This window comes from Pempheris klunzingeri, chromosome 14, assembly GCF_042242105.1.
Source record: "Pempheris klunzingeri isolate RE-2024b chromosome 14, fPemKlu1.hap1, whole genome shotgun sequence".
Classification (NCBI taxonomy): Eukaryota; Metazoa; Chordata; class Actinopteri; order Acropomatiformes; family Pempheridae; genus Pempheris; species Pempheris klunzingeri.
This window is the reverse complement of record NC_092025.1, coordinates 12,758,130-12,785,213: the sequence shown is the minus strand read 5'-3', so window position 1 is coordinate 12,785,213 and position 27,084 is coordinate 12,758,130. Positions and strand designations below refer to the sequence as shown.

At 43.3% G+C, this 27,084-nt stretch overlaps 2 protein-coding genes across 2 annotated transcripts; both read right to left on the bottom strand.

The window, feature by feature from the left end:
* Positions 1-28: 28 nt before the first annotated feature.
* slc7a1a (solute carrier family 7 member 1a) lies at positions 29-13,018 on the bottom strand. Its single transcript, XM_070844302.1, has 13 exons — positions 12,956-13,018; positions 9,786-10,063; positions 9,513-9,695; positions 9,226-9,384; positions 8,886-9,063; positions 8,590-8,723; positions 6,770-6,992; positions 5,191-5,327; positions 4,570-4,672; positions 3,955-4,160; positions 3,675-3,826; positions 3,437-3,545; positions 29-2,972 (listed from the first exon to the last, which is right to left on the bottom strand). The coding sequence occupies exons 2-13, from the start codon at positions 9,970-9,972 to the stop codon at positions 2,791-2,793; spliced, it is 1,953 nt and encodes a 650-aa protein (XP_070700403.1). The 5' UTR covers positions 9,973-10,063; positions 12,956-13,018; the 3' UTR covers positions 29-2,790.
* Positions 13,019-16,255: 3,237 nt separating this feature from the next.
* paxbp1 (PAX3 and PAX7 binding protein 1) lies at positions 16,256-26,369 on the bottom strand. The gene is made up of 18 exons (XM_070844301.1): positions 25,936-26,369; positions 25,563-25,685; positions 24,264-24,476; positions 23,610-23,831; positions 23,408-23,508; positions 22,757-22,983; positions 22,294-22,483; positions 21,044-21,167; positions 20,270-20,372; positions 19,828-19,943; positions 19,545-19,744; positions 19,302-19,449; positions 19,087-19,208; positions 18,904-18,980; positions 18,739-18,805; positions 18,504-18,650; positions 17,248-17,402; positions 16,256-17,070 (listed from the first exon to the last, which is right to left on the bottom strand). The coding sequence occupies exons 1-18, from the start codon at positions 26,255-26,257 to the stop codon at positions 16,950-16,952; spliced, it is 2,778 nt and encodes a 925-aa protein (XP_070700402.1). The 5' UTR covers positions 26,258-26,369; the 3' UTR covers positions 16,256-16,949.
* Positions 26,370-27,084: the final 715 nt, after the last annotated feature.

Genomic DNA, 27,084 nt, shown 5'->3' with positions numbered 1-27,084 from the left:
CAGTAAGTAAACACTGAGGTTTGGCATGACATGAAGGAATAACAGTTACTATGCCAAGAAGATAGCTTATATACACATGAATCCCTTTATACTGATCATCAACAGAAAATCAAATGTAAATTTCATTGAGAAAAAACAATTAATAACCATCACGAATATTAACAACTAACAAGAAAATAAAAGAAAATGAAATTATGGGACATAAGGCTTTCACATGGTTTGACAATCTGTACGTAAGTTAGCGTTTAAAGAATGATCGAAAAAGTAGATTTTGCAGAACTTAAGTATATTTACAGGTTGGTGTAGCAAGTCTACAAGGTGTATTAATGTGTATCAAGTACACAAATGACCAAAACCAGTCAAGAGTGGTTCATAAAAGCTCCAGAAACTTGAAATAGCAACACGATGTGGCAGATGATTGAGGCTGGATTATGACCCTAAGGATCTTCCTTGATAAGGCATTCCTGGTTAAAGTAAGGTGAAGACAGGGATTTTAGCCAATCGTGAGGATAAGTTTCATTTGCACTGATCCTGTAAACACAATATAATGAACAGAACATTAGACAGACAGGGTGACATAACATAAGCCTTTTCTCCAATTTACAAATAATTTACTGCAAGAAATATAAACAATACCTTATATACACGACCTTGATTATACATGCGTCTGCTTATAGACAGCTACTTTGTTGTAAGGACTCCCACAACCACAGTGAAGACAGTTCAGGGTTAAAACTAATGAGAACAAGATATAACATCCCATAATTAAAGTGTTGATGAACAGGTTTGTGTTCAAGTGATGAATTACCCTCAAAGACACTATTACTATTCACATCAAAGTCGGTTTACTGCATTCAAATGTTTATTAAGCTGTGCAAAGTCTGATAAATTGCCTCAAGTGATGTCATCTGAGGAGTACTAGTTTGCAGATGAATTAATTAGAAAGAAGTGATCTTACCAGACCTCTGAAGCCTGCTCCTGATCTCAGCTTGACACTAGCTGCTCGAGGCTACATTAGCTGCTATTAGCATAACACACCCAGATCTCAAACTGCCATTATTGCATTGTGGGTAATGTAGTGACAAAGTTTTGACATGGAAGAAAAACGTGTGAAATAAAAAAGATGATATCTCTGGTTCTGCTGCATTGATTGCTTTTTTTTTGACTGTCCATCATGACTGGCGGTGTTATGAGAGTGCAATGGTAAATCGGTGGACTACTCTTTTAGGTTTAAAAGAGAAAATGTATCTAAAAACATTAGATATTTTAATGACAACGAACAAAAGTTAATGGAAATGAGTGTCTAAGAGCGGTGAAATTCTACCTCATCAAATTCTTTGCAGGCTTTTACTTAATAGTTAAATCAGTCTGAAAAGCACAGTGGAAATGAACATGTTTTAGGAAGCGGGTAATAAAAAGACAATAATAAACATGAGAAAAGGCATAAAATAAATTGAAAGTTAAGAAAAAAGAAGTTGGCCTGTATTATTTTTTGAAAAGATAAACGACTACTAAAGACACAGCAGCCAGCACTGTGAAAATCCACTATCACCTAACGTTACATAACATTAACTGCCCTCCAGCAAATACATATAATAGTGTCTTCACCTGATGTTCAACGTGGATCAGAATTCACTAGTACTAGTTTTCATATATATACCAAGGGTATTAAATATCCACAATAACAGAGTGTAGTTTAAAAACTGTTATTATTGTTGTTAAGAGGATGTAAAATCAGATTAATCAGTTAAACTATCACTGGCCTCTTGGTTAGACAATTTTAAATGTCCCTAGTGAGCTTCAGATCGAGTCTCTGTATCTTAAAGGAACTGTCCAACAAGATATGTTGTTTAATGTTTTTACAGCAGTTTCTGCAGCCACATTCGGGGCTTATGATTGTTCATGACTGCTTCTTGCTAAGATATGTGTCTGCATTAAAACTATACTGTATTATCACAAAAATACACCAGACAGCCTCAGATTGTATCAATGCCATCCTTTGGGTTTAAAACTGGACTCATGGAAACTGTACGCTACAGATCCCTGCTGGCCCACTCATCTGTGCAGCTACTAGCCCGACCACCCCTTTTCTGCTAACGAAAGGGGGCAGTTATATCATGGACAGGGTTAATTGTGTTGCAGTGTACTGTGCAAGCTTTCACTTGTCAGGAAGGACTGTTAAGATCAGCATCTCAACATCAGTTACGTAAGAGCTGTCAGGTTTCAAAGAGTAGCTATTGATACCAATCTATGTTTATACCTGATTTTCATAATCATTGAAACATATACAGTAGTTGTGGCAGAAAGAATGTGGGGGAGGAGCAGACAAAAGCTGTTACCACATGTGCCAGCAAAGTAACCCAGACACTCTCCAAATAAGTAATTAACTATAACCCATCACGAAGAGAAACAAACATTATGGTCTCCCATTATCTCTAAACCTCCCTGAAACATGTGTCCAACATCAGAAGTCCCACTTAACCTCACCCCTCCACCCCCGTACAGCCAAGCGATAATGAGCTGATGAAGCTCAAGGCCAAGCTTATTACAACATACTGAAATACTACAACATGTCAATTATGGCTTCAGAGATGCTGCTGTTCTACCCAGCAGTCAAGGAGGGAAAGTCACAGGTTAGTGAATTTCAGGTCAAAGTTAATTTTCCTCACTTTCCACCAAAAGGGAGAACTGCCAGTGAGGGACTGCAGGTTGTTCTGTCAAAAATTCTCTTACACAGACAGACTGGCTTCTGGGGCAGGCTGACATGTACGCAGAAAGTTCTAATGCTTCCTATAAATCTCCATCGTCCTCATCCCTGGTGTCGATCCCGTAGTGCAGGAAGGCCTCCTTCTCTGGCGACATGGCCTCTAATTCGCGGTCGCGCTTGAAGCCATTCATCTCTGTGTCTTGAGGCAAGTTGGAAGCGGCTTCACTGCTGTGATGAATGCCATAGCAGAAGTAGATCACTAAACCTGAAAAAGCAGAGCCAGACACGACACGTGGGTATCAGGCCTGAAAATAAACTCCTAGAGACCTGAAGCAACTCTGATTTGAAAGCTTTTTTAGTCCTCAGAATGTCCTAAGAAAGACCGACAACTGTTATGTGATAGACTTTTAATAGCAACTACTCTCAACCTTGTAAATAATCACAATAATTACAGTACTTTTTAACACCATCCATATTTAATTTGACAGCCAACACTTGCTGGATTTACCACCAAAGACATGTTTCAAAACAGTTCCTGCTTGCAACTGTGTCACCACAAAGTGATGCCACCTGCCGGTTGTGTGCAGTCTGAGTGCATCTGCAGTGAAGTATATGAGCAGGAATTCTCCTCAGACTTTAAAGGGATTAATGCAGTTTCTGCCAGTAAACTAGTAAACTGTGGAAAGATAAGTTAGGACAATCAAGATGATAGAGATGGAGACTACCTACCTATAGCCATCCAGATAGAAAATCGTATCCACGTGCCTCTGTCCAGCTGCATCATCAGGTAAACATTGACAAACATGCTGATCACTGGGATGAAGGGGAGCAGCGGAACCTGCAGAGTCAAATATCATAGAGAGGAAACACAGCAGCTTGTCAGCTTAAGACACAGCAAACACTAAGTGTAAGCGCCAGAGGTAGTGTTGAAAAAAGTGCTTTTAATTCATGCTCTTCAGAACCAAACCTTGAAGGAAAGTTTTGTCTTGCTCTCAGGCTGTCTCCAGATGATAAAGGTGAGGAGGAGACACACCATGAAGATGACACTGAGGACTACGGAGCTCCACACAGCAGAGCCTCCGTGCACTGCCAGCACGCTGAAGGCCAGGATCAACGCTCCTGCAGAAGTACGCATGTTTTTATACAATTTCATCTGCACTCAGTAGAGATATTTGAAATGAACCCACTGGGTCTTGATCTGGATTTTTATATGTATGTGTTGAATAAGGCCCGGTGTGATCACCTACCCATGACAGAGGCACAGACGTTGACAGCGAAGCCTGACAGTGTGGATGGCTCAGGGTTGTCTGGGAATAGGAGCGTCTTACAGCTGAACCGCTCCTCCACACCAGGCAGGATACCCATACTGGGGACACTGATGCCGTCGCTCAGCTCCACCTCCTCCTGGGTACTGGCCATCTGATACACCAGACTGGGCTGCTCCGGCTGGTACCTGAGACAATCAAACACACTCTAAGCTTCTTTTTTCTTTCTTCTTTTTTACTGTTGCGACTTCACTCTGTATTCTCATTACTTAAATAGTTGCTAGTTTTTAGCAACAGTCATAATTTGTCTGGTAATGTAAAACAGCTTTGAACGTGAGTGGAGGACTTCAGCTTCACTGGCTGCTAAAAAGAGATGTAAACATGTGGCAGCCGGTGGTGACTGAATGGCGAAGTGTCTCCACCTCAAGCTGGACAAACTTCTAAATCCAAATTTATGTGCTTCTCTGGCTGCTTGCCAGTGTGATTTCCATCTCCTATTCATGCATGATCTTGTGACAACCCATGACAAATGGACAGATGCAAACCCAGTGTCCCTGGTTAAACTCTATTCACGCTGCCACCCATTCGTACACTGACCTGAGCACCAGGACACAGGCAGCCACTAATGTGTAGGCGAGCAGTGTCCCTATTGACATCAGGTCCACCAGGTCCTTCAAGTCGAACAGAAATGCCATGATAGCTTTACATAACAAAAAAGAGACAAGAGAGAGAATTAGAAATATGAGTGTATTTGTTTGATCCTGAGGACCTTTGTTACAGTAAAAAATAATAAGAGAGGACCATACTGTTTTTTCAAAATAGTCCTATGATATATAAACAATTCCGGGGTTTAAATCTTGAGTTCTTTAGCATTTTCGCATGCTGATGTTAGCATTTAGCCAAGAGTACTGACGTGTAGCAGAAAACAAATAAAAACATAGGCTATCAGCTCATAGCATGCACATAGACAAATATTGGTAACTACCTCTGTCTACAACACAATGCTTTCCAAGTAGAAATGATTATTACTATGCTCGGTCTTGGTCATTTGTGCACAGTCAAAGCTCATGCAGGTTGTACTCCTTTTAGTTTACTCTTGATTTTCTTTCATTCAATTTTCACCTCCTCTCATGCCTCCTTCCTCCTCTCTTTATGCCCCAGCCCTCTTAAATCCCCTCCCCTTATCCTTTCCTGTGTTACATTTCCTATTTATCTTACCAGACATAACCCCGGCGGTCATAGTGGACGTTATGGGGGATTTCCTCTCACTGACGCGGGCCAGGAAGGAGAAGAGCAGGCCATCCCGAGCCATGGCAAAGATGATACGGGGTAGGGGGAACATGGAACCCAACAGACTGGGGTGGAGCGGGGAGGAAAACATCAGATTGGGGTGACAGTTGTAGGCGTGAGGTACAGGAACAAGGGGAGAGAAAGAGTTGAAAGATGTCAGTAGGTGAGAAAGGGGAAGAATTAGTGAAAGGAGACGAATATGGTTGGTAAGAGGCTGGTGATTTGGGACTGGAGAAGTAGCCCAGCAGGGGCATGATGTTGGACCACGGTTATTCTGATGCCAGCATGCAAAATGTTTCCCCCTTAAATAGTAAATAAAGTGCTCAACATGCTCCCTGTTCTGACATAAAAATCTTTATGTCGGCGTGCAGTTTAGTTTGGTATTTCTATTCCTTCTTACATCACCAAAAATGCAGGTAGAAAGTATCTATGAAGTCTCCTCAAGTTCATTGGAAAACAAAGCCACTGACCCACGTGAGAAGAATGACCAAGTATAACGAACTACAAAGAGACCTGGCCTTGGAAGACAGGGTTAGAGACAGTTAGTCGTGCCCTTTCCATGCTGGAGCGCTGATTTCTGGCACATTTCTTAAAAACACAGTTAAAATAGAATCTGCGATCATTTGCCACCCAGCCCAGCATGAAGAAGAAGAGAAGCCTCGGTGAACCTCAGTGGGATGCTGTTTTGAAACATGCGTGTTAGTGTCTCACCTGCCCCTACGCCAGAGGTGAGGGTTGCAGTTAGCGGGGTTTTGGTGCGGGGGCTGATCTCGGCCATGAACTTGAAAAGCAGCCCATCGTCGGCCATAGCCCAGATCACACGGGGCATAGGGAACATAGCACCCAGCAGGCTACCAGGGGGGGAAGACCGGGATATATAGTATCCGCACTTACACCCACGAGAATGCCGTGAAACATACATGAACAGAGACAGCAGCTCACATATACAAGGAATATCATACAGTTACACAACATGTAGTATATACTGTGCATAAGATATACAGGAAGGATATCAGTAGCATGCAGGAACATGATTAATATTAAAGCACACAACTCTTCATGCCTATTAACCTGATCTTAAGTATTTTTTTTAAAAAATGGATATAATTCCTAAACATCCATGATGATTATCTATCAAAGCAATAGTATGTGCAAACTAAAGTATGGGGGTACAATAATACCACTATTATAAAAGCATTAAAAACTGATGCAGAACAGAACTTGTGGTGACATCTTTGGTGAGTCAGTGTTACATAATCATATACATACACTGAGGGTCAAATATATTCTTAGCAGTGCTCTTATTTTTAGTTAAGGGATCGAATGCTCTCTGGAGTTAAATATACACTGTCTCGCACACACACACACACACACACACGCACACACACACACAGACACAGCAAGGTCTTCAAGTGACTGCATTTTATCTGAAGGAGTGAGAATCATAGCAAATAACCATGCTTTTGAAACTAATGGCAGACGAATGCAGGTGTGTGTAGCTGCTTACCTAGTGGAGAGAGCACAAAGAGAGCCTACAGCAACTGCATATTTGGCTCCTCCCCAGCCCACATAATTAAAAGCTACAGGCAGAGGGCTCTTGCTGTCCAGCAGGTAGTACGGCATCATGAGGGTGAGGGCAGCTGAAACGCCAAAGTACGCTACAAAGCAGATGAGGAGTGAGGAGACGATGCCGATGGGGATGGCTCTCTGGGGGTTCTTCACCTCTTCACCTGGGGCGCAGGACGCATCAAAAAGACACCGTTAAAAAGGGGCAAAAATTTAAATTTGACTCATTTATTAGATAAAATAAGTTTTAAAAGTTTCAAAAAAAGTCAATTTCAAGACACAAATCTTCTCTCCCAGTATGTGCTAAGAAGCAGAGGAGCATACAGCGCTGCACATCTGACATAAAAGTTGCGGAACTAGTGTGGCAAGTTCAAGAGCGCACTTTGGGACATACAGTGCATACTGTCTATTGGAAAGAGGCCAAACATTGGAGTTTGGGAGAGTTTATCACTTTCGATGGAGACCTGTACATTGTTAATTTGACTGCAGGTTGCTGATACTGTATTCAGGCAGGTGACATAGTTCAAAATCTTCCTCTCAAATGTATTCAATGAGTATTTGTCCTGATCAGCTGGGTCACCATTATATATTTTGTCCATATCAGAGAAAATGTACACTAAGTTGTCAAATGATCCTGTAGAGTAGATTGTTTGAATAGAGTAAGTGATTTAATTTTGGATACTATTACTTTTACTTTCTTACATATTCAGCCTAACATCCTCCCATTGGCTGCTACACCACTGTTTGTTTGCAAGGTCTGAGCAGATTCTGAAGTTGTACACACATTCACACTTTTATGGTCGTATCGGCAGAAATCAAGAGTCAAGTGTGGAAAACTGGGCAAACAGATGTATTTAAGAAACGTTCTGCATGGTATTTTGCAACAAATTGAACAAGGAGCTTATTTTCCCCGGGCACCCACAAGACTGAAACACCCAAGTATTCAGCTGCAGGTGATTATGCAACAGCTCCTCAGGCAAACACTCACGTCTTGTTCTGCAGTGAAATCACATTGCGATGATGGAGTGTGTATAACACTGTCAGGATCCTCTTCTACACTACTCTTCTTGATGTGTGACAGCTACTGATTGGTGTGTGTGTGTGTGTGTGTGTGTGGAAGGGGGGAGGGGATATTGGCAAAATGCCAACTGGACTCTATGTAGCCAGAATACACACACATACACGTAGATTGCTTTGGGCTGGCTGAGACTGTGTGTGACAGACATGCCCCTACAAGACAAACCCAAGCAGTCATTCTGGGCTAACTTTGCACGAGCCAATTAGAATTCAGGAAAAAGAGGGGTGGGAAAAGCTTGAGGGGCGGGGGTGGGGGGTTGTACAAGCTGGAAGAAACTCTCCCTTTATTACATCCCAGATGCCTTGAACTGATTAAACAGAACTAAATGCATGAAGACACATGCCGATTCACAGGTGTACAGCTGCATAGTGCAGGGGACCACAGGGAACATCTTCTCCTTCAATCTTAGATCATGATTTACGCCCCTAACCTAGATAGCAAGAGTAAAATTAGGCCAAACGCACTACTGGACTGCATCTTTTCTCACTGCACTGCCCCTCTTATGTAACACTCCTGGATGTTTAGACAAGCTTGGGAGTGAAATGGTCCCAACTCCAGATTCTGTTACGTTACACCCCCAAAACTGAAAGACACATATGAGGCAGCGGAAGGGATACAGAAGTGGAACCAGATGAGAACAGGACCAACAGAGCGATCGTTTGCTGGTCTCACTCAGCACCGACCTGTGGTGGCGATGCAGTCGAATCCAACAAAGGCATAGAAGCAGGTAGCAGCTCCTGACAGGACGCCTGTGAAACCAAATGGCATGAAGCCGCCCACTCCTAAACTCTCTTTGGTTGGCAGGACATCTGTCAGACTAAACGGGGAAGAACGAAGAGAGAGAGGTCAGTCCAACTAAATCTCACATACGTCCAATAAAATCTGTAGGTGAGGTCTGTGAATTCTCTAGAATAACTGAGTCAAACATAACATATTTCCAATATGTGAAAGAAGTGAGTGTGTGTGCGCATGTTCTTACTTCAGGCTGGAGTTACTTGTATAATTGGCATGTAGGATCTCTTGGGGGTCTAGCTGCCAGTTCTTCAAAGTGCCTTTGACCAGGCCAGAGACCACCATGAACAACAAGACTAGGACGTTGATACATGTAAACACCTTGTTCACCATTGCAGACTCTTTGACCCCAAAAGCCAGCAGACCTTAGAAATGGAGAAGGGGCAGAGAGGAAAATTATAATGACAAAGAAAAATGGAAGGATGGGGCAAAGGTTAAAAACTGGAGTGGAGAGGCAACAAACTTATCCGCCACTGCAGCAATGCCAAGTGTAAGAAGTTGACAGGTGAAAGGTGAAGCTTTCCTACCTGTGAGGGTTATTATGATGACAACAGCAAACATGTCAGGGTACTCTGCCAAAACACCTGCCGCATTCATGGACATGTGCTCTCTGCAGAACTGCTCTATGCGCTTCCCTACCAACTCGTCGAAGGTAGCGCTCCATGCACGGGCCACACTGGAGGTACCTGAGAAGGAGAAAGAGCAGCTGAGGTAGAATTAATTGAGTCTTACTTCCTGTTCTGCGTGTGAACACACACACAGCAAAAAGGAAACACGATAGCAGGTAGTAAATTCAGACTTGCATCATGTTTACCAATGATATAGGAGAGGATGAGGTTCCATCCAGTGATGAAGGCCCAGAGTTCCCCTACGGTCACATAGGAGTAAAGATAAGCTGAGCCTGTCTTGGGAACACGGGCTCCAAACTCAGCATAGCACAGACCAGCCAACACTGAGGCTAAGGCTGCTATCAGGAAAGACAGCACTATAGCAGGTCCTACGGGGGACAACGGATATCATATGGTTAGAGGCTTTACGATTTGTCTCACAAGACCTCTTTAAATCATTTACAGCAACGTTAACTTACCTGAATTCTCTCGTGCAACAGCACCAGCTAGCACGTAGACACCGGCGCCCAGAGTGCTGCCCACGCCCAGGGCCACCAGGTCAAAAGTGTTGAGGCATCGGGACAGGCGGGAGTCCTCTGTGTTACAGTTTATCACCTTCACCCTCAGCAACTGCTTCCCGAAACCCAGAAGCTTCTCCAGCGCCATGGATCAGTCTGGCCTCAGGGAGGGGAGGGGAGGGGAGGGGGTAAAGATCGACCGGGGTTCAGAGGTCTCAAGTGGAGAGGTCACAAACACCCTAATGGGAGGCAGAGGAGAGGAAAGATGAGGGACAGTGATCAGAAACTTAAAATCAGAAGTTGTTATGTGCAGCTCTTGACATCAGCAGCTCATTCTAATGTACCAAAATGTCATATGAAATGTCTTATATTCTCTCCTTGGGCAGTTGTAGGTTAACGCATAACGGGAAGAACTGAAACACTAATTCTGTGACATAGACATACACCAAAAGTATGCCGTACTTCACGCCATGTGAAGTATGTAGAAGCCACATTCAAAATAGCATCAATAAGCACTGATCACATAGTGGTTAGGTGTTACACGTTGGGATAAGGGGGCTCACTTGGGGCTGAAAAACTTGTAAGTACAATGCTGTTTCCTGTGGTGTTACATAACGCAACCCAAATCCACAATGTCTGACCATTAGCCAAAAAAAACGGAGGCCTATAGGGATAATCCATCTTATTGCTGGATACGCCGTCGACATATGTTACGTAACACAATGCAATTCACACAGGAGAGAAGGCTGAGCGCTCGAACAGAGTGTTCAGCACAAAGAGAATCATAACTCCTGACACAGAAACTCATGCCAGGGACGCTCATCACATTGTGACACTCCTACACATAGCAGAAATAACAAAACCTACCGAGACTGCTACTATTTACCAATGCTTAGGGTCTTAGAAGAACAGCCCAACATTATTTTCTGTGCTTGAAGCACATAGAATGAACAGAATAAAATACCCGGTGGTGTGTGCTGACAAAAATAAAATGCTTTAAGAAAAGATGGGAAGGAATGAGCAGCCATCTCAGTTTCAAACCGTCTCTACCCTCTGGAGGCCAAACACAGCTGTAAGACCTCTTTCCTAAGTGGCTGCTGTGAAGACTCTCTGGGTCAGTAGTCTGTCCAACATCTCATGCACATTCCCCAGTGCTGAGCTCACATACTAAGAGGTAATTCTTGATATTTGGAGGGAGAAAAAAAATACAGGAGGAAGGTGGAGGAGTGGAACGGGAGGGAAAAAAAGAGGGGAGGGGGTATAAACAATGTCATGCAGCAATGTAAGTTAAGTTTTCCGGACTGGCAAGTCCAGCGGTATGTCGCACAGAAGAGAGAGTATAACAGCGTGACCCGGCATAACAGCGTGACCCATTTCTAGATAATGGCACCTCTCCAGACCCCACTGATATGAGGACATAAACCCAGAGGGGTCACATGGACAGTGCAACAGTCATGTCACACCTCATGGAAACTTCCACTTATGGGTAAGCTAAGGCAACGACCTTGTAGCCTTTTTCGTCAAACCGGACAAAAAGTCACGCTCAGATTCAACTTTGCAACCTGGCTTGTTGGGCCACATGTGAAAAAATATTCACATTCACACAGTCATGGAGTAAAGAGACTAAGAGTGAATATACTAGTATAAAAACAAAGCTGAAATTTGCAGTGGGAGAAGTTTTCTGTGGTAGTTTTCCTATAAAGCTTGCAAACACATTTACAGCCCTCAGCTTCCCCTTGGGGGTGATCACGCAGAGATGAGACACTAAAACAAGCCACATATAGAACTATAGTTTTCCGACAGTGGCATATCCCATAACCAGCAACCAACAAACATTTTTATAGCTTATGATATAAAAAACAAAAAGGCCACAGATTCTATAATGTGCTTGAAAAAAACCCAAAATACAAGCTTTTTACATTACATTTCCCTCATGCAATAAATAAACTCTTTCCTATATTAAGAAGCTGGCTCAACACTGTCACGTATTGGCACAATTAAGTTTTAAATTGTTTTTTTGTTGCACCATGTTGTCCGCTATGATCAAGCTGAAATGACAATGGCAAAAGTCAGAGGACATTAAATTTAATCTCCCCACTTGCAGCTGCCATTAGGTGTGTAGAGGTCATTATTGTTTTGCACGGTGTCATTGAGCACGAATGGCGTTGTGTGTCAGTCGGCTGGATGCTGTTTGTGGAAAGAATTACACAGGTGCACCATCATGGTACTGCTGGCTGGCCAAAACAACACATTAGACGAGGCTCCCTCGGGCTTTGGGAAGCAGTGATGGGCACCTTTTTATGACATTTGATAGATCAAACGGTCAATTAAGACAATAATCTTGGTAATAATTAATGAAGGTGAAACATATCTCGCTCTTACACCTCAAAGTTAGTGTCGGGTTTCTTGTTGTGTTTTGCTACATACAGCCTATGGCTTATTGTAGTGATATGAAATATTACATTACTGCCCAGCATATGCAAGGAAGTTATGGCTGCATGGATGCTTCTGGGTTATTCCTATCCAAATAAAATTCCTTCTAAATAAAAAGGAACCGTAACCGTGTCTGCGTTGCATTTTCACATTATATGAATAATCTATTTGATAAATTCTACTGATGTAACTGCGTGTTTAAAAAGTGTAAGCATGCAGCAAACGTGTCTACATTACAGGATGAAAGTGGCAACAGTAAGACTGCTGAGCCCATTCTTAGAATATTATTCTGCCCTGATAAATAACTAGCTGATTATTACACTGGCTTGTGTGCCACATTACTGTAAAACCCAGGGGTATCCAGGGTAATCATCCATGGGTAATCATAAAGCACTTACAGGAAAAAAAAAAACCACACACACACACACGCTTGCATGTAAACACCAACAAAAGTAGCCTATAAGAACCATGTGACCTCTCCCTGACCTAATTCAGCTCATCAGACCAAATAATGACACCTTAAGCAGAGTGAAATCTGGCAGTTAAAAACAGGAAGCATTATGAAATACATACTGTTAATGTAGGATATGATGTCAGAGTTGCACATCAATGTCAAAATGGCAATAACCCGTTCCCACATGGTGGAATAAGAAAACACACAGCGCACTTACTTGAAGCCAACTACAGATACGCCTCACCTGTGATCCGAGCAGAAAGTTCGAACCAACGGTGACAGATAGAGGGATCAAAAGACAGATTTGTTAACTATTCTTCAAGCTGCTGTGAAGACTGCGGAGCGTTTGACGGCCACCGGTCAGAAATAGAATCTGGAGGAATCACATGGCTTGGCTATTCCAAGCAGCACGCAGTCACACACACACACGCACGATCATGGTCAAAATGTAGCAGTGGCCGGCTGACCGTGAAAACCCTGGTAAATGTGCTTTCACAGTAATATCTCTGGATGCCTGTAAACTCTTATGTAATCACAGAGTTACAGTTGCATACATGCAAACAGACACAGTAACCAAGTTTATCTGGTTTTTGTAACAGAGAAACATCTCAGCAAGCTCTCACAAGTGGTTTCAACAAGATAAGCCTCTGCACTGTTGTAACTAGTGCGTGCAAACCATACATCCACACATGCTTTGCTTGGATTCACTGTAATGAACTGTAATGTGTACACACACACACACGCACACACACACACACACACACACAACTTGGTTGTCTCAGACGTCAGCTTAAAAGTGATTTGTCAGATGTAATGTGAAGAAAGAGGAGGCAGTGCCCGTCAGTGGGAGAGAGTGGATGAACAGGAAAGGGGGCGTGATCCTGTAGAACCAATGAAAGTAATTCACAAATGAGACACTGCGTGGCATATAGGAAAGCTGGGAGCCCTGTTCAACACCACTATTAAATAAGTGGATTTAAGTCATTTGGTGAGCATCTAAACACAGAGTAAAAAGTGGATGAGACTATCAATTCATCGTCATTAGAATTATCATCGTCATCGTACTGGCAGCCCAGTTTAAATTAGTGAAAGTAAAAGGTTGTGACAGGGGCCCAAAGACAGGTAACGTGCTGTCTGAACAGGCAACAGTCCTTCTGTCTGTCTCTTCTCTGACACAGACCAGAGAAATAATCGCATACTTAAGGAAACAAAAGGAAGGAGCCGGCCCAGATAAACTGGTCTTAGATAAGGATGAAACAGTGACGCTAAAACACTTACGGGTCTTTACCTTTTAAGCACAAAACATGAGGACCTACAAGTGTATGAAAGGAATTTTACAGATATCTCTGTTTAAAGCTGGAGTCTCGTTGTTACGTTGTTAAATTGTTCATCCAAGACATCCAGGATTTTCAGAAGAAAATGTGCCAAACAGAATATTGTCCTCCATACACGATTCCCCTGACAGAATATTTAATACAATTGTGTATATGTTATTGTGATAGTTCATAAGGACACAGTACAAGTCACTTGTGCATTGCAAAGCAGGTCTGGAGCATCAAAAAAGTTCATTCTCAGAGTCTCAATCTGTCTCTGTTCCAGCGATTAATCACTTCCGTAAACATGCAACACACATTGTCTGTGTATTAACATTAACCTAAAAGCGCAATAAGCTCCCGATCCATGTTTTGTACACAGTTTAATCTATTCACCGCATCTACAGTCACTTCCATTTTGCCACCAACTGCAACTAGTGTGAACAAAAGCTCCACACTGTGAAGTTCAAATAGGGGTTTATGATGGTGCTACTGAGCAATCGGGCAACCACACACTCAGCCTGGAGACACAGCAAAGAGGAAATATGAAGCCCCAGCATGCTGAAGCCATCTCCAGAATCTCAGTGAACCTGGATGGCTTCCACACACGCCCCTCAGAGCATTGGTATAGGGTACATACAGGCAGCAGCTTACCCACTAGTGACCCACTTTCAGGACAGCTAAAGTTAGACATGGCTGGGAACGGCTGCCACTAACACTTAAAAAGGTCAACTGTTTTTACTGAATCATTCTTAAAACGTGGTGAGATTTGGAATTTGAATTGGATTTTTTACTATGTTAAAAAAAAAAGGGCTGTCGCTTATATTGCATCCCCAGCTGCTTTCTCTAAATGTTAAACTGTGATGAGAATCCATCAGGTTGACACAGGTAGAGTCCCACCTGCATCAAACTGCAAGTGGCCACTCTTAGTCCACTTTTATTTCCTCACAGGTTCTGACAGTACATCAGTATTTGAACCCTGACAAGGTGTTCTTCATTTCCATTCTGGTACCACTACTTTTACTTTTCTGTGAGTACTTTTACCACTTTACCACTTTTGATTCTGTGCATGTCCGTGTTTACTGTGTGTGGCCACTCCGGTGCAGCCACCACCTTCCTCGCACCATCATCATCATCATCATCATCAGCCCTCTTTGCACAGGCTGCACTGCAGTGAAACACGATCAAAGTCGCTCTTAACACATTCGAGGAATCCCCTCTCTCATATTACATAAGCACGCTTGCAGACAATGCAGTTTGAGTAGCCCCCAGCCCGTGGAATCACCCAAACTCGGCTGTAAAATGCAAGTTGCATGGGAAGGGAATTACGCAGTGTTAATGTACCCACCGGCATGCCTCAGGACACAGCAGCACATAGCATGAAGCAGTTAAAATGGGGTCTGAGAGGGACAAGCATGTGGTTTTACAGCAGGGGTGCTCTCAGCCCCGCGGAGTCACGCACCCATTCAGATTTACGCACGGAAATATGCGTCTCCCTACGACGCTCCAGCTGCTGTGCGTAAACCCTCAAAATCAGCATGCCACATAGGTAGTAATCCCACAACGCGTAACTGTTTGCATGCATGTGGCCGCACAGCACAATGCAACGTTTTCTGAGTGGTTCTTTACCTTGTGCAACCCGCGGGAGCGCATGAAGCAGCTGATCCGAGATAAGGACTATTTCTTTGAGAGGCCTTCAAACTGGAAATTGTACAAACCAAAACTTCGTCAACACGCAGTGGTCGGCAAAGTTATATGTCTCTATATAGGAGGTGAGGAGGAATTTAAGGTTTCGGGTTGCTCTGTTGAACGCGCTCAGATGGAGGAGGGGACACAGAGGCAAACATGCCGCCCCGCCCGCTCATTACCATTACAGTTGGGCAATAGCTATTAGAGTAAAGCCGCGTTAGTGACCAGCTGCCCCAAGTGACAACACGCTGAAATTAACAGATTCACGAGTATTATTTCGCATTAACAGCATTGTCAAGAGTTCTGATCACCAAACAGGCGATCAGCAAAATGTGAAGAGCCCCAAACAAAGAGGCTGCTCCATTGACGCTCACTGAACATCCAGTAAAGCTTTAGAATTAGTGATGGTGCTGCTCCTTAAAAACTACTCCTACGTTGAAGTGCATTAGAAATAATTATGTACTGTCCCTTTAATGGCCAGGACATGTACAACAGTGTGAGGACAGCATCTCCTGAGCCACTTGATGACAACAACACACCGATCGTTCAAATGGATATTTTATTCACAGGCAAATAAAATACTAAAACAAAAGTCTTACAAATCTGAACACTGTCAGAGCTCTCAGCTCTGGTGGGGGTCGCGGGGGTGGGTCCGTGGGTGACAAGAGTTCAGTGGGATGAAGGGGGGCATCAAAGAACAACATCGACAGCTCCACAGAGCTCTGGGAGAAGCACTGGGTGTCATTCCTTGTCAGTGTGTCAGTTTCTACCTGTTGATAGTTCTTTTGGCACACATACAGGAAACAAGAGTGTGTGAGAGAAGTAACGGTGGTTAAGCAATGTCTTTTTTTTTTTTTTTTTTTTTACAGATAGCCAGGTTGATTATAATGTCAATTTAGAGATCGGATGTTTTCCAGATGCCAGCGGTGAATGTCAGCAACTGTTTAGTCTTAATAAATTATTTAAAACATTGCCAGAGCTTAGTATGACTGAGGGGTCTTTTTGAGCTGACCGCACAAGGCCTCCTTTCAGCATCAGACTTGTGTTGATAGGGTGTATGAGCACACGTTTCTTTACATTATTCACAATATTTACATGAGGGTTTTTTTTACCTTTTCATTGAAAGTTAACAACTGTTGAGTTTAATTTTATGCACTCACACTCCCACTCCCCCCCTCCCCAGGAATCCAGCTTAGTGATACCATGGATTCAAATGTGCTGCTGCCGTGCCCTGTTCTACGACTTTGCTTCCAAAAGTGGCTTGATGTCTTTAATGCCGTGCTCCGCAGCCACAGTGATGATGTGGTCCAAGGCATTCACGTGGCCCAACATCTTCACAACTTCTTTGACTTGGTCCCTGTTGGTAGACACAGATTGTATTAGAAGCAGAGCAGAGCAGAGCAAAGCATGGGCATCAAGCAAAAAGCACGTTCCATAATATTCCAGCAGAGGGAGCCATAGCTGGACTCAAGTTCCTCAAACAAATTAACTGTCTGCAGTTGCATATTATGCAGGGTTTAGTAGAGCCTCTTACTTGGCAGTTCGCCGTTCAACATCAGACCCGCTCAAACTGCTGCGGTATAACGTGTTGGCCAGGTGGGTGAGGTAGCGACAGAATGGCTCTAGCTGAGGCAACGTCTGCTGGCCCTTCAGCACGGAGAACCACTGCACTGGTAAACACTCCACCACCTGAAAAACATACCACAAAGGACAGGGAGGGGTTACAGCTGAGTGAGTGTGTACGTCAAGGTAAGGCTGTTAGCTGTAAAAAGTCAGAGAGAGTCATCTTTATTATTAGACCCATTATGTACTATTAATACAGATGTCTTTGGAATAATTGTGAAACCTACAAACAGGTCGGACTAAACATTTCTCCATGCTTTGCATTACTGACGGTGTGTAACGTCACAATAAGTGAAAGCACTGCCTCCAGAGGTGCAATGGCTCTCACGCAAACCAAAGTAATTACACCGTTGACTAAACTGGTGGAATCCGGTATCAAACACCGACAGTGTGCGCTGCTTTCTCTAATGAAAAGACCCTCATGCAATTTGTGCCACTTTTTCAAACAGTGATTTAACATGAGGCCGCCTTCGCATCCACTCTCCATGCCGGGAACAAAGTTGCCAAGAAGGAATTCAGAGTTTTTGTACAGCAGCAGACTGCAGACAAAAGGGGCCCTTCTGTCCAAAGAAACCGGTTTCGTCTGTACCTGCTCGCAATGACGTTGCTCCCTGTCAACACAGTGACATCACTAAACGTATGGTAATCTCATGGATGTGAATATGTAAATAGAGGATGCGGACATGACAGTGGGCATGTTGCGGCTCTCGCTTCTCTTTTCTCCATAACTCCATAAAGTTACGGCAGGCACACACACAGATAAAGTCAACCCATGTCTTTATACATAGACGGAACTATGACTGATTCACTTCATTCATATGACAAGATGTGAAGTTTATGGATGGATATTTGGCTATATCGATTGTTCCAAAGTGTGTGGAAACAGGCAAAGGTTAAACAACACATTTACCTTTGGCTTTAATATCCATGAGATCAGTGAATGTTATCTTTGTTTTTAAGCATAAAAAGAGGAGAGCAAGCAAATCTTCACATAATTACATAATTAAAATGTATCTTTTGATAATCAAACTGTTTAATCTATTTATAATTTAAAAACAAGTCAGCTAATCTGTACGAGTATTCTGGCTACATGAGCTCTGCTGCATCTATTAAACATGAGGCATGAAACTACAAACACCCGGTGCGTGCGTGTCTGTAGGTGTCTACCTTCTGGCACTTGGGAACATTGTCTTCCCCAATATCTGTGGTCTGCAGTGCAGAGAGGATGTATCTATTCAGAGTGCTGTCCAGAGCCAGGTCCCTCAGACAGGAACTGGATAAGATACCTTCCCACTGCAGGATGTTGCCCAGCAGCTATGCGCAGAGGAGAGAGAACCGTTAAGACTAGGCAGACCAGGACAGCAACACGAAAGCAACAGATTTACTCCACTCGTGCACATACCTTCACACAGGACCAGAACTGTCTCTGGTAGAATAAGTAGGGACTGCTGTTCTTGTTCTCCAACACACTTAACAAAAGCACACACACACTTTTGATCAGTTATCAAGATTCATCATACAGACTGAAAAAACTGGACTACCTTCAGTTAACAATTGTGTGGCATACCTTTTGGGGTATAGTGGAAGGAAGACATCCTCATCCAGAGTCCGCCTGGTCCTTAAGACAATAGCTTTCAAAAGCTCCTGATAGAGGAAAAGGGGAAGTCAAGACGATGATAACTCGACCACAAGAACCAAACTAAGAGCATCGTGTTTATGTAGGATCTAGCAGCAGGAGAGTGGATGGTACCTGTGTGTATCGGTTGTCCCCGTGCAGCACAGTGGGATAACCTTTCATTAGTCTGTGAATGAAGCCCACCAGATTGGCCGTCTGACTGCTTGACAGCGGGTCCCACACTTGCTCTGCCAACACTGATACAAACACAAACCCGGCACATGAATACATGACATATTTTGTCCTGGCCTGTATTGTCATGCCAAGTGAATCAGTGCGGGTTTCTCTACCTGTCAGTTTGGAGAGGATGACCTTCTCCACGATGGCAGGGAGCAAGCTGATATCCCCATCTCCTCTCTGCAAAGTGCTGTGCTCCTCGAAGCCATAAAACAATAGCGACTCAAACCAGAGCATGTACTCGAAATTCGCGCACTGTGCCTGGAGATGGAAAAAAAAAAAGACAAAATGGAATTCAGAATTCACCCCTCCTATTAAAAAAAGGGAAGTGTTAAAACTGAAAAACGCCTACTTACTTCGAGAGGGTTCCATGTAATCAGCTGCAGACGGACTAAGGGATTAAAGAGCTTGGGCAGGCAGAGGCCTATGTAAGCATCTCTGTAGCAGTCGGCATACTCTCTCCTCCACACTTCAAAATGGGATTTGATGCAGTCAAGCGAATGAAAGTCCTCCACCACGTCCTCAAATACTTTCTTACATTCCCTGATGATACGATCTGGATGGGACAAAAGGCTCTACTTAGTTCAGCTGCTGGTTGCCCTCATGATGGTCGATACTGTAATTTTTGCAGCGGTTTACCTCTCTCCATGTTGAAGCTGGTGATGTCAGTAGAGGTTTCCTCATCATCGGATGATAAGCCTTCTTTATGCTCGGCCCTCTTCCCATTCTGCTCTCTAGCTTGTCGCCGCCGCGTTCTGCACCCACCCACAAGCACAAAAGCAGATCATCAGCGCCAAAGCGGTAAACTGGAACCAGCTTGGCACTAGAATAACTCCTTCAAAGCCAAAGCGTAGGACCTCTTACATAGCAAACCAATGCTTTACAAAACAAGTCACAATCAGGACTGTATTTTTGCAGAAATTGCACAGTGCATGTTTTTTTGGCATTTTGTGGTCTGAGGCAAGCAAGAAAACACAGCCCACGGGGACAATATAGTCTGTAAATTTAGCCTTGAAACATGTCCCAAAAATTAGCCTGTGAATCCTGGAAGCAAGTCTGTCAGTGCAAGTGAGCTTCATACCGTCGCGCTTCTCTTTCTGCTATCCTCCTCTGACGACCGTGCTCTTGGTATGCTGCGCGGTCGCGACCAAATGAGTCTAGACTAGGAGCCATGACAGCTTTATCTGCAAGAGACAGGAGCAATGTTAGAACCAGTAATGAAAAGCTCAGACAACCCATTACCTTATTCTTATTCAGGGCATTCTGGGCACTCAAAAACTGACACAACATAAGATGTACTCAAATTTTAAATATTTACAAAATCAATCAGATGAGATGAGCAAGAGATAGGCATAAGGATTGTGTTAAACTTATGAAACAAGTTAAAACATTGTCCTAAACCTCCTAATCTATAAAAAGGTGCCACCAGCAAAAACGCGCATTTGTTACAAATAATATTGGTATCATTCATTTTCTATTCACTTACCTTTTTGCAACTTCCTAAATGTTACAGTGAAAGTAACAGATGACAAGTCACTGACAGGTTTTTATCTTTACTTAGTGACTCATTGCATGAGCTGAGTTACAACCACCCAGCTGACTGTGAGACTGGGAGCCATTGAAGGGCAGCTGAAACAGCTCCTCCAATAAAACATTTCCCATGTACGTACATGCTCACACATCCAAAATCACACCTCAATTAACCTTAATCAAATGAGGGACACATACAGGGGAGTGGGGAGGGGGTGTATTGTGAAACAAGAATGCCAACAACACACTCTCACACACACACACACATACAGAGAACCAACGAGGCCGTTCAAATAAATCATAAAAACCTTCAAGATGGACTGACTTGAAAGGCTTGCAAACTCCGACGATTCATCTTTAATATCATCCTGTCTTCTCTGGACAAGTCGTGAAGCCCGTTGCCTTAGTAACTGGTGCATGGCAGCCTCCAGCTCCAGGACAGCAGGCACCTGAAAGATACGATGCCTTCTGTGACCTCTGACGCAAAACAAAAGCGGGGGGGGCTCCGAGTCACAGGGATGTCTTGCTGCAGGAACAAGAGGAGCATGAAGGACAATGCAGCGCTGGAACCAAAACATCACTAGTGTTGGGTGAAAAGTTGGTATCTCTGAAATGTCACATTTCCATTAAAATTGGGACACTATGGCCTTTGATTCAGCCAGTGGTTTAAGATGACAATGTTACTGAATATTCTAAGTGTAGGTATTGTGACGTTAAATGCGTTAAAATCACACAATTGGAGTTTAATTGTTTTTACCCAACACAGTGATAATATACAGTTCCAGTCTTTCTGTTTATGTTGTATTAAAGGACTCCATACTAGATCATAGTGAGAATGCTTGGTTAGTGTCCCATCTCTGTGCACTGGGAGTCACCAAACAGGGTGAAAAAAAGAGACATTAGTGTGGATAAGGAAACGCATGTTGGCATCTGACAGGCCGGTTCTCTTTGTTCCTGTTGTTCCATGTAATTGCTGCTCTGCTCCTGCTGGATAAAGACTGAATTATTCTGTTTAGACATGCATTTAGTAATTAGCTAGAGGTGCACAAAATGTATTTTGTGTCAGAGACATTGTTTCATTATCTAGCAAATTGAACTCTGGACATAATCTTTGGGTTCAGTTTCAATTCATTTCACAATAACTTATTTACTTATTGTATCCATTACGGCTAGAATACATTAATTCTGTTTAAGTAGATGACAATGTTCAACAGTTTGATTCAATGTGAAGCAAAAGCCATTTTCAAGTTTGTCACTGAGATAATAGTTATATTTCATACTAAAATAAGAATAGTTGTGAAGCATCTGGGAAATACAAGCAGCGTGCCCTGTGTGACTAATTTGCAGTCACATAGGCTTGTCAGCACTGTTAACTAGCATTAATATTGGTGTCTAAAAAAAATTAATGAAATGCTAAGACAAATCAGAAATGGCTTTATATGACTATCAATTAATGTTTCATAATGCGTACATTTTATTCGAGTCTATCATTTTAAAATCCCCATTAAGTGGTCGAGATCACACAGACACAAAACAGAAAACAGCTAAACAGACAGCAGATAACTTCTCCCTTACCTTTTCACTGAAACACTCAAGCAAGTCTCCAACATACCCTCGCATCTCTTGCAAGAATTTATATTGATCTGCATTGTCATTGGACGAGCCCTCCAGCTGCCGTATGCTGTTCTCCGAGGCAGCTAGGTCTTCTTCGATCTGTTTGAAGCGCCTGGCACTTGCGTTGTACCCTGCATGCATCTGGCTGAGCCTACAGACATGACACGCAGAGAACGACAGGTAAAGATGACTTAGATGGGGCTCAGGACAAACAAAGCTGGTCCAATCTTATTTGCTGTAATAAACAAGGCAGAGAATTGCATGGGGGACTAATGAGACTCCACTGCAGACCCCCACATTCCCTCTCTGGCCCTTAGATCTGTACGTAGCTTTGCTGGGTCTTCAGGACCACAGCACACAGAAATGTCAGCAGCTGAGCTGAGGACTGATTTTAGACGTTGTTGGAGTCTTCCACTGAACCTACCTATCCTGCAGGCGTTTCTTTACCAGATCAATGGATACAGGGGTTAGATCATTAATGGGGGCCCCATAGTGAATAGAGCCATTGTCTGCTCGGCCAGTTGCCTTGCCAGTCTGCGGGGATACAGTGCTGTAGGTGAAATGCTGCATGCCGTAGGTAGAGCCATAGGGCTGGCTCTCGTAGCTGTTCTGGTAGTAGACCGTGTTGTCCTCTGGCTGGTTGCTTTGGACCTAATCGTCAGAAACAAGGAAAACACTTAATGCTTCTCACTTACTAGCACTGCTGCTGTATACCCTAACAGTTCATTAGGGCTGCAACTGATGGTCATTTGCATTATCTATTGAGAATTATTTGGATTTCTCATCTTCCTCATCTCATGTGACCAAGAAATAATTTAATATACAATGATATAGAACAGATGGAACCAGCACGTCGGCATTTTTGCTTGACAAATTATCACTAAATCAATTGATCATTCTCGATGATTTTCTGTCAATTGAGTAACTGGAATTCTGCAGACTCAGAATTCATAATAGTGTGATAAACAATAACACAGCAGGATAAAAAGAAACATACATCATCGTCATCCTTTATCAGGACTCATACAGGAAATCTAAATATTTGCCATCTGTTAAGAGATTTGGTATAGCTTACCTGTGGTATGCTGATTCCTTTCCTAATCTGCTCCTGCTCCCAACGGCTCACCTCCTCATCCTGACCTGTATCCAGTGCCTCATCATCACTACCCTCAATACCTGTGCAGGTGAAGGAGTTTGTTTAGGTCTCAGAGACAAGCGAGTGAAAACAGTAGTGTAAAAATCAATGAACTTGTCAGTGCACCATTTTCTTGCAGTACCTATTTCCTCAGCTATCTTTTGTCTCTGGCTTTTGTTCTTGACTCCACTGAAGCGGATCCTCTTCTCCTCCTCATCTTCGTCGTCGCTGGCATCTTGGTCTTCTCCTACCAGACGTTTCTTGGGAGTCTCAGCCTCTACCAGGGGGGCGTCACCCCCCAGCTCTCTAGCCAGCTGCCGGCGCTTCCTGGCAGCATGAATGAATGCCGCATCAGGGATCTCCCCTGGAGTAAGAGAGAAGCAGGTCTTGATCAAAGTATTTGTATGAATGTGTGTACAAATACTGTTTGCAGGCATGGCGCTGTGTGCAGTGAGATGAAAGCACTTCCTGGGGGTTTCAATAACTGAATAGAGGACCAATAATTCAGGACGGCTACAAAGTCCGTTCAAAGCCTAGCAACAGAATTCAATATAGAAAATATTATGAAACCCAAACTCACTGATATTCCCTGCAATAAAATCCAAACATCTATCAAATAGGCCGTTCTTCACAAAAAGTGCCCATATGATGGTTAAACTGGTTGCATGAGTGATGATACTTGAAACAATGAACAACCATTTCAATATGAGCTTGTGTGTGTGTGTGTGTGTGTGTGTGTGTGTGTGTGTGTGTGTGTGTGTGTGTGTGTGTGTGTGTGTGTGTGTGTGTAGATTACCTGGTCTCAGGCTGCCGAACGTGGAAAACGTGTTGAACGTTGCTTCATTATTGTTGCTCTTGGAGACTTGACTATGTGCCTGGCCTCCTTGACTTCTTGCCTCTTCTTCCTGCTCATCAGCACTATCCACCTCCATTTCTTCCTCCCCCTGTTCACTACCTGCTTGGCTAGTGACTTCCTCTTTGATAGCTATCGCAGGCTGAGGTGGAGCATCTGGGAAAACAGCAGAAAAGAGGAATATAGATCTCACTAAATCCCCAACGCGTTACAGCTGATGCTAAATGATAATATGATTCACGTTTAAAGACTAACTGTGAAAGCACTCGCCCATTCAGATTCTCCATCATCATATTACTGGGTGTAATAATAGATAGTTGACTGTCATGATTAGAACATACTGTTATGATGGTTAGGAAAATGGACAATGGCATCTCCATGGCAAGAAAATGCCTTCCTTACATCTCCCGAACACATTCTGGGGCAATTAGTTAAATCCTTAATTTTAAGCCACCTACACTACTTATTTGACCTCCTGCATCAAAAAGTGTGCTGAGGAAACCACAAATGGCCCTGAGGAGAGCTGCTACACTGGTCTTACATTGGCCCATAAGACCAAACACATATATTCATATTCTTCAGCAATAGCATTTACTCCATGAAACTCGTGTTTTTACACCATACGTGGTAACTTTCACAGTCATCTCAACAGAACTGCAGGTGATGACCAAATCATGTTACACTGCCTAAAAAGACATCAGCTATCATGCCATTGATCATTGGAATAGCTGATCCCTTCACTAATTCACCCTTCCCCATCCCTCCACTCACACACTAAGCAGAGTCAGAAATGAATGCACATTGGAATGAATGTTTGAGAAAATCAGAAGGACCACTTTCTTCATGGGATACAGCTGGAGATGCACACGTGATGATCATAACGTAACACGAATGTGATGTTTTGCGTGTGTAACGTCAACACACATCTTCAACCTCAGAAAACAAATCCCGTAAATTGAATTTAATTTCAGACAGAAATGCTGACTATAAATTCAGATATAACGATTTTTTTTTTTTAAATCAGATTTTGCATTCAATATGAGGACAATTACTTCTGACTGCAAACACAGATGCTGTGATACTACTAACTTCTATGTCAATGCAAAATGCTGACCTGTCCTCAGATATCTATCACTATCTTGTGGTTCAACTACATACTGTGGAGGTCAGCTAACCTAGACGAGATGTGACACTGGAGGTGGTAGATGGAGGTGGTAGGACATCCACTGTGGGGTAACGCACCTGATTTGCTCTCCTGTTTGACAGAGCCAGATTTCTCCAGATCCTCCTTGTACTCTTTCTTCAGCTGTTTGACAATCTTCTTGCTGTGGTTGGACTTCTTCACTCTGAACACCTCGGACCCCTCTGTTTACAAACAGAGAGTGAATGGTGAGTCTAGTTAGCCATGCACACCACCCGGGTTAAGTTGGTGGTCAGGGGATTGATTCCCGCTTAGTCTATCTATAAAAGTGAATGCAAATATAAATAACAATTCTACATCCTAACAAAAAAACAACAACAAAAAGACTTAACACTAATGCTTAAATGCATTATGAAGCACGTTTCCATTAGCTAACCGGCTAGCTAACCTAGCATCGGTTACCAGATCAGTTACCTTCCTCATCAACAAAACTCAGCAAACTGGCTTTAGTGGGCCCAGGCGCCGGAACTGTGGTGTTGTCTTTGCCCTTCTTCTCCTTCTTGACAGCTCTAAGTGTCACAGTGTTGGTGGTAGCCTGGAAGCCATTGCTGTGGTAGTTATCCGTGCTGCTCGGTGCTACCGTAACACTGTTGGTGGAGGTCTCCATGAACGGGATTTCCTCCACCACAGGCCCAAACGATGTCGGCGCCAGAGACGGCTGCCGACTCTCCTCCTGCTCGTCCTCGTCGGACTCATTTCTCCGACGAAAGTTAGCTCGCTTCGCCTTTTTAAACATTGCGTTGCTCCGCTAAATGCCACAGTGCATGCTCAAACGTGGGACAACCTCAGTAATGAGCTCGGAGCTGAAGGAAATTATCCCCACATTTCCAGTCAACCATTTTCTGTCAGGTACTGCGGTTCTTCTTCTTCTGCGGATGAATTTGCGGCAGACTAGACTCAACACAAGCGCATTGCTGCCCCCCACAGGTCAGTTGTAGAACTCAACTCAATCATTCTGCAAAAAAAAAAAAAAAGACCTGTAACTTCTCTCTGCATGGTAACTGGTGCATTTCACCACAGCACGATACACAGTTTCTGCCTCTCCACAGATGCATTTTGCATATGGGTGCTTGATCATGTTTCAGTGCACAGTAACCCAGTCTAAGGCTAGTTATTCCCTCCTACCCAGTCTTTGTACTTGGAAAAAAGAAATCCCCTTAGCCATCACCAGTTTGTCAGTCTGGATCTGGAAGTCCCACAGGGACTCAACCACTTTGGGAGGTATCTTCCATCCTCACCATGTATGTATAGACTGAATCTTGTGTTTCAGTGTTTGTATTGGAAAAACAAAACCTCCTGCTCTTTTTGTCATAACTTTGTTTTTCATAACTTTGCTGAGTCTTGCACTCAACCCTCATATAGGACTTCCAGATCTGATTCGCTCCTGTAGATGGCTCTTTTTGCTGTATTATCAGCTTCTTATTCCCCTGTACAGTGACATTAGCTGGGACCAGGGACACTGGCACTATTTTCTTGGAGGGTTTGCTGCAAATGGAGGAAGGCTCTCCGCCACTGTGTGAGCCCAATGTGACAGATCACATGCACTTAATCAACTTAATGTTT

Coding starts and splice junctions, on each gene's coding strand:
- slc7a1a (XM_070844302.1), bottom strand. CDS start 9,972: ATGGCGCTGGAGAAGCTTCTGGGTTTCGGGAAGCAGTTGCTGAGGGTG. Junction 9,385..9,512: donor CATCCTCTCCTATATCATTG/GTAAACATGATG, acceptor TCTCCTTCTCAG/GTACCTCCAGTGTGGCCCGT. Junction 5,328..6,769: donor CTTTGTGCTCTCTCCACTAG/GTAAGCAGCTAC, acceptor GCTCCACCCCAG/TCTGTTGGGTTCCATGTTCC.
- paxbp1 (XM_070844301.1), bottom strand. CDS start 26,257: ATGTTTAAAAAGGCGAAGCGAGCTAACTTTCGTCGGAGAAATGAGTCC. Junction 24,477..25,562: donor CAAACAGGAGAGCAAATCAG/GTGCGTTACCCC, acceptor CTGTTTTCCCAG/ATGCTCCACCTCAGCCTGCG. Junction 17,071..17,247: donor GTTGAACGGCGAACTGCCAA/GTAAGAGGCTCT, acceptor GTCTACCAACAG/GGACCAAGTCAAAGAAGTTG.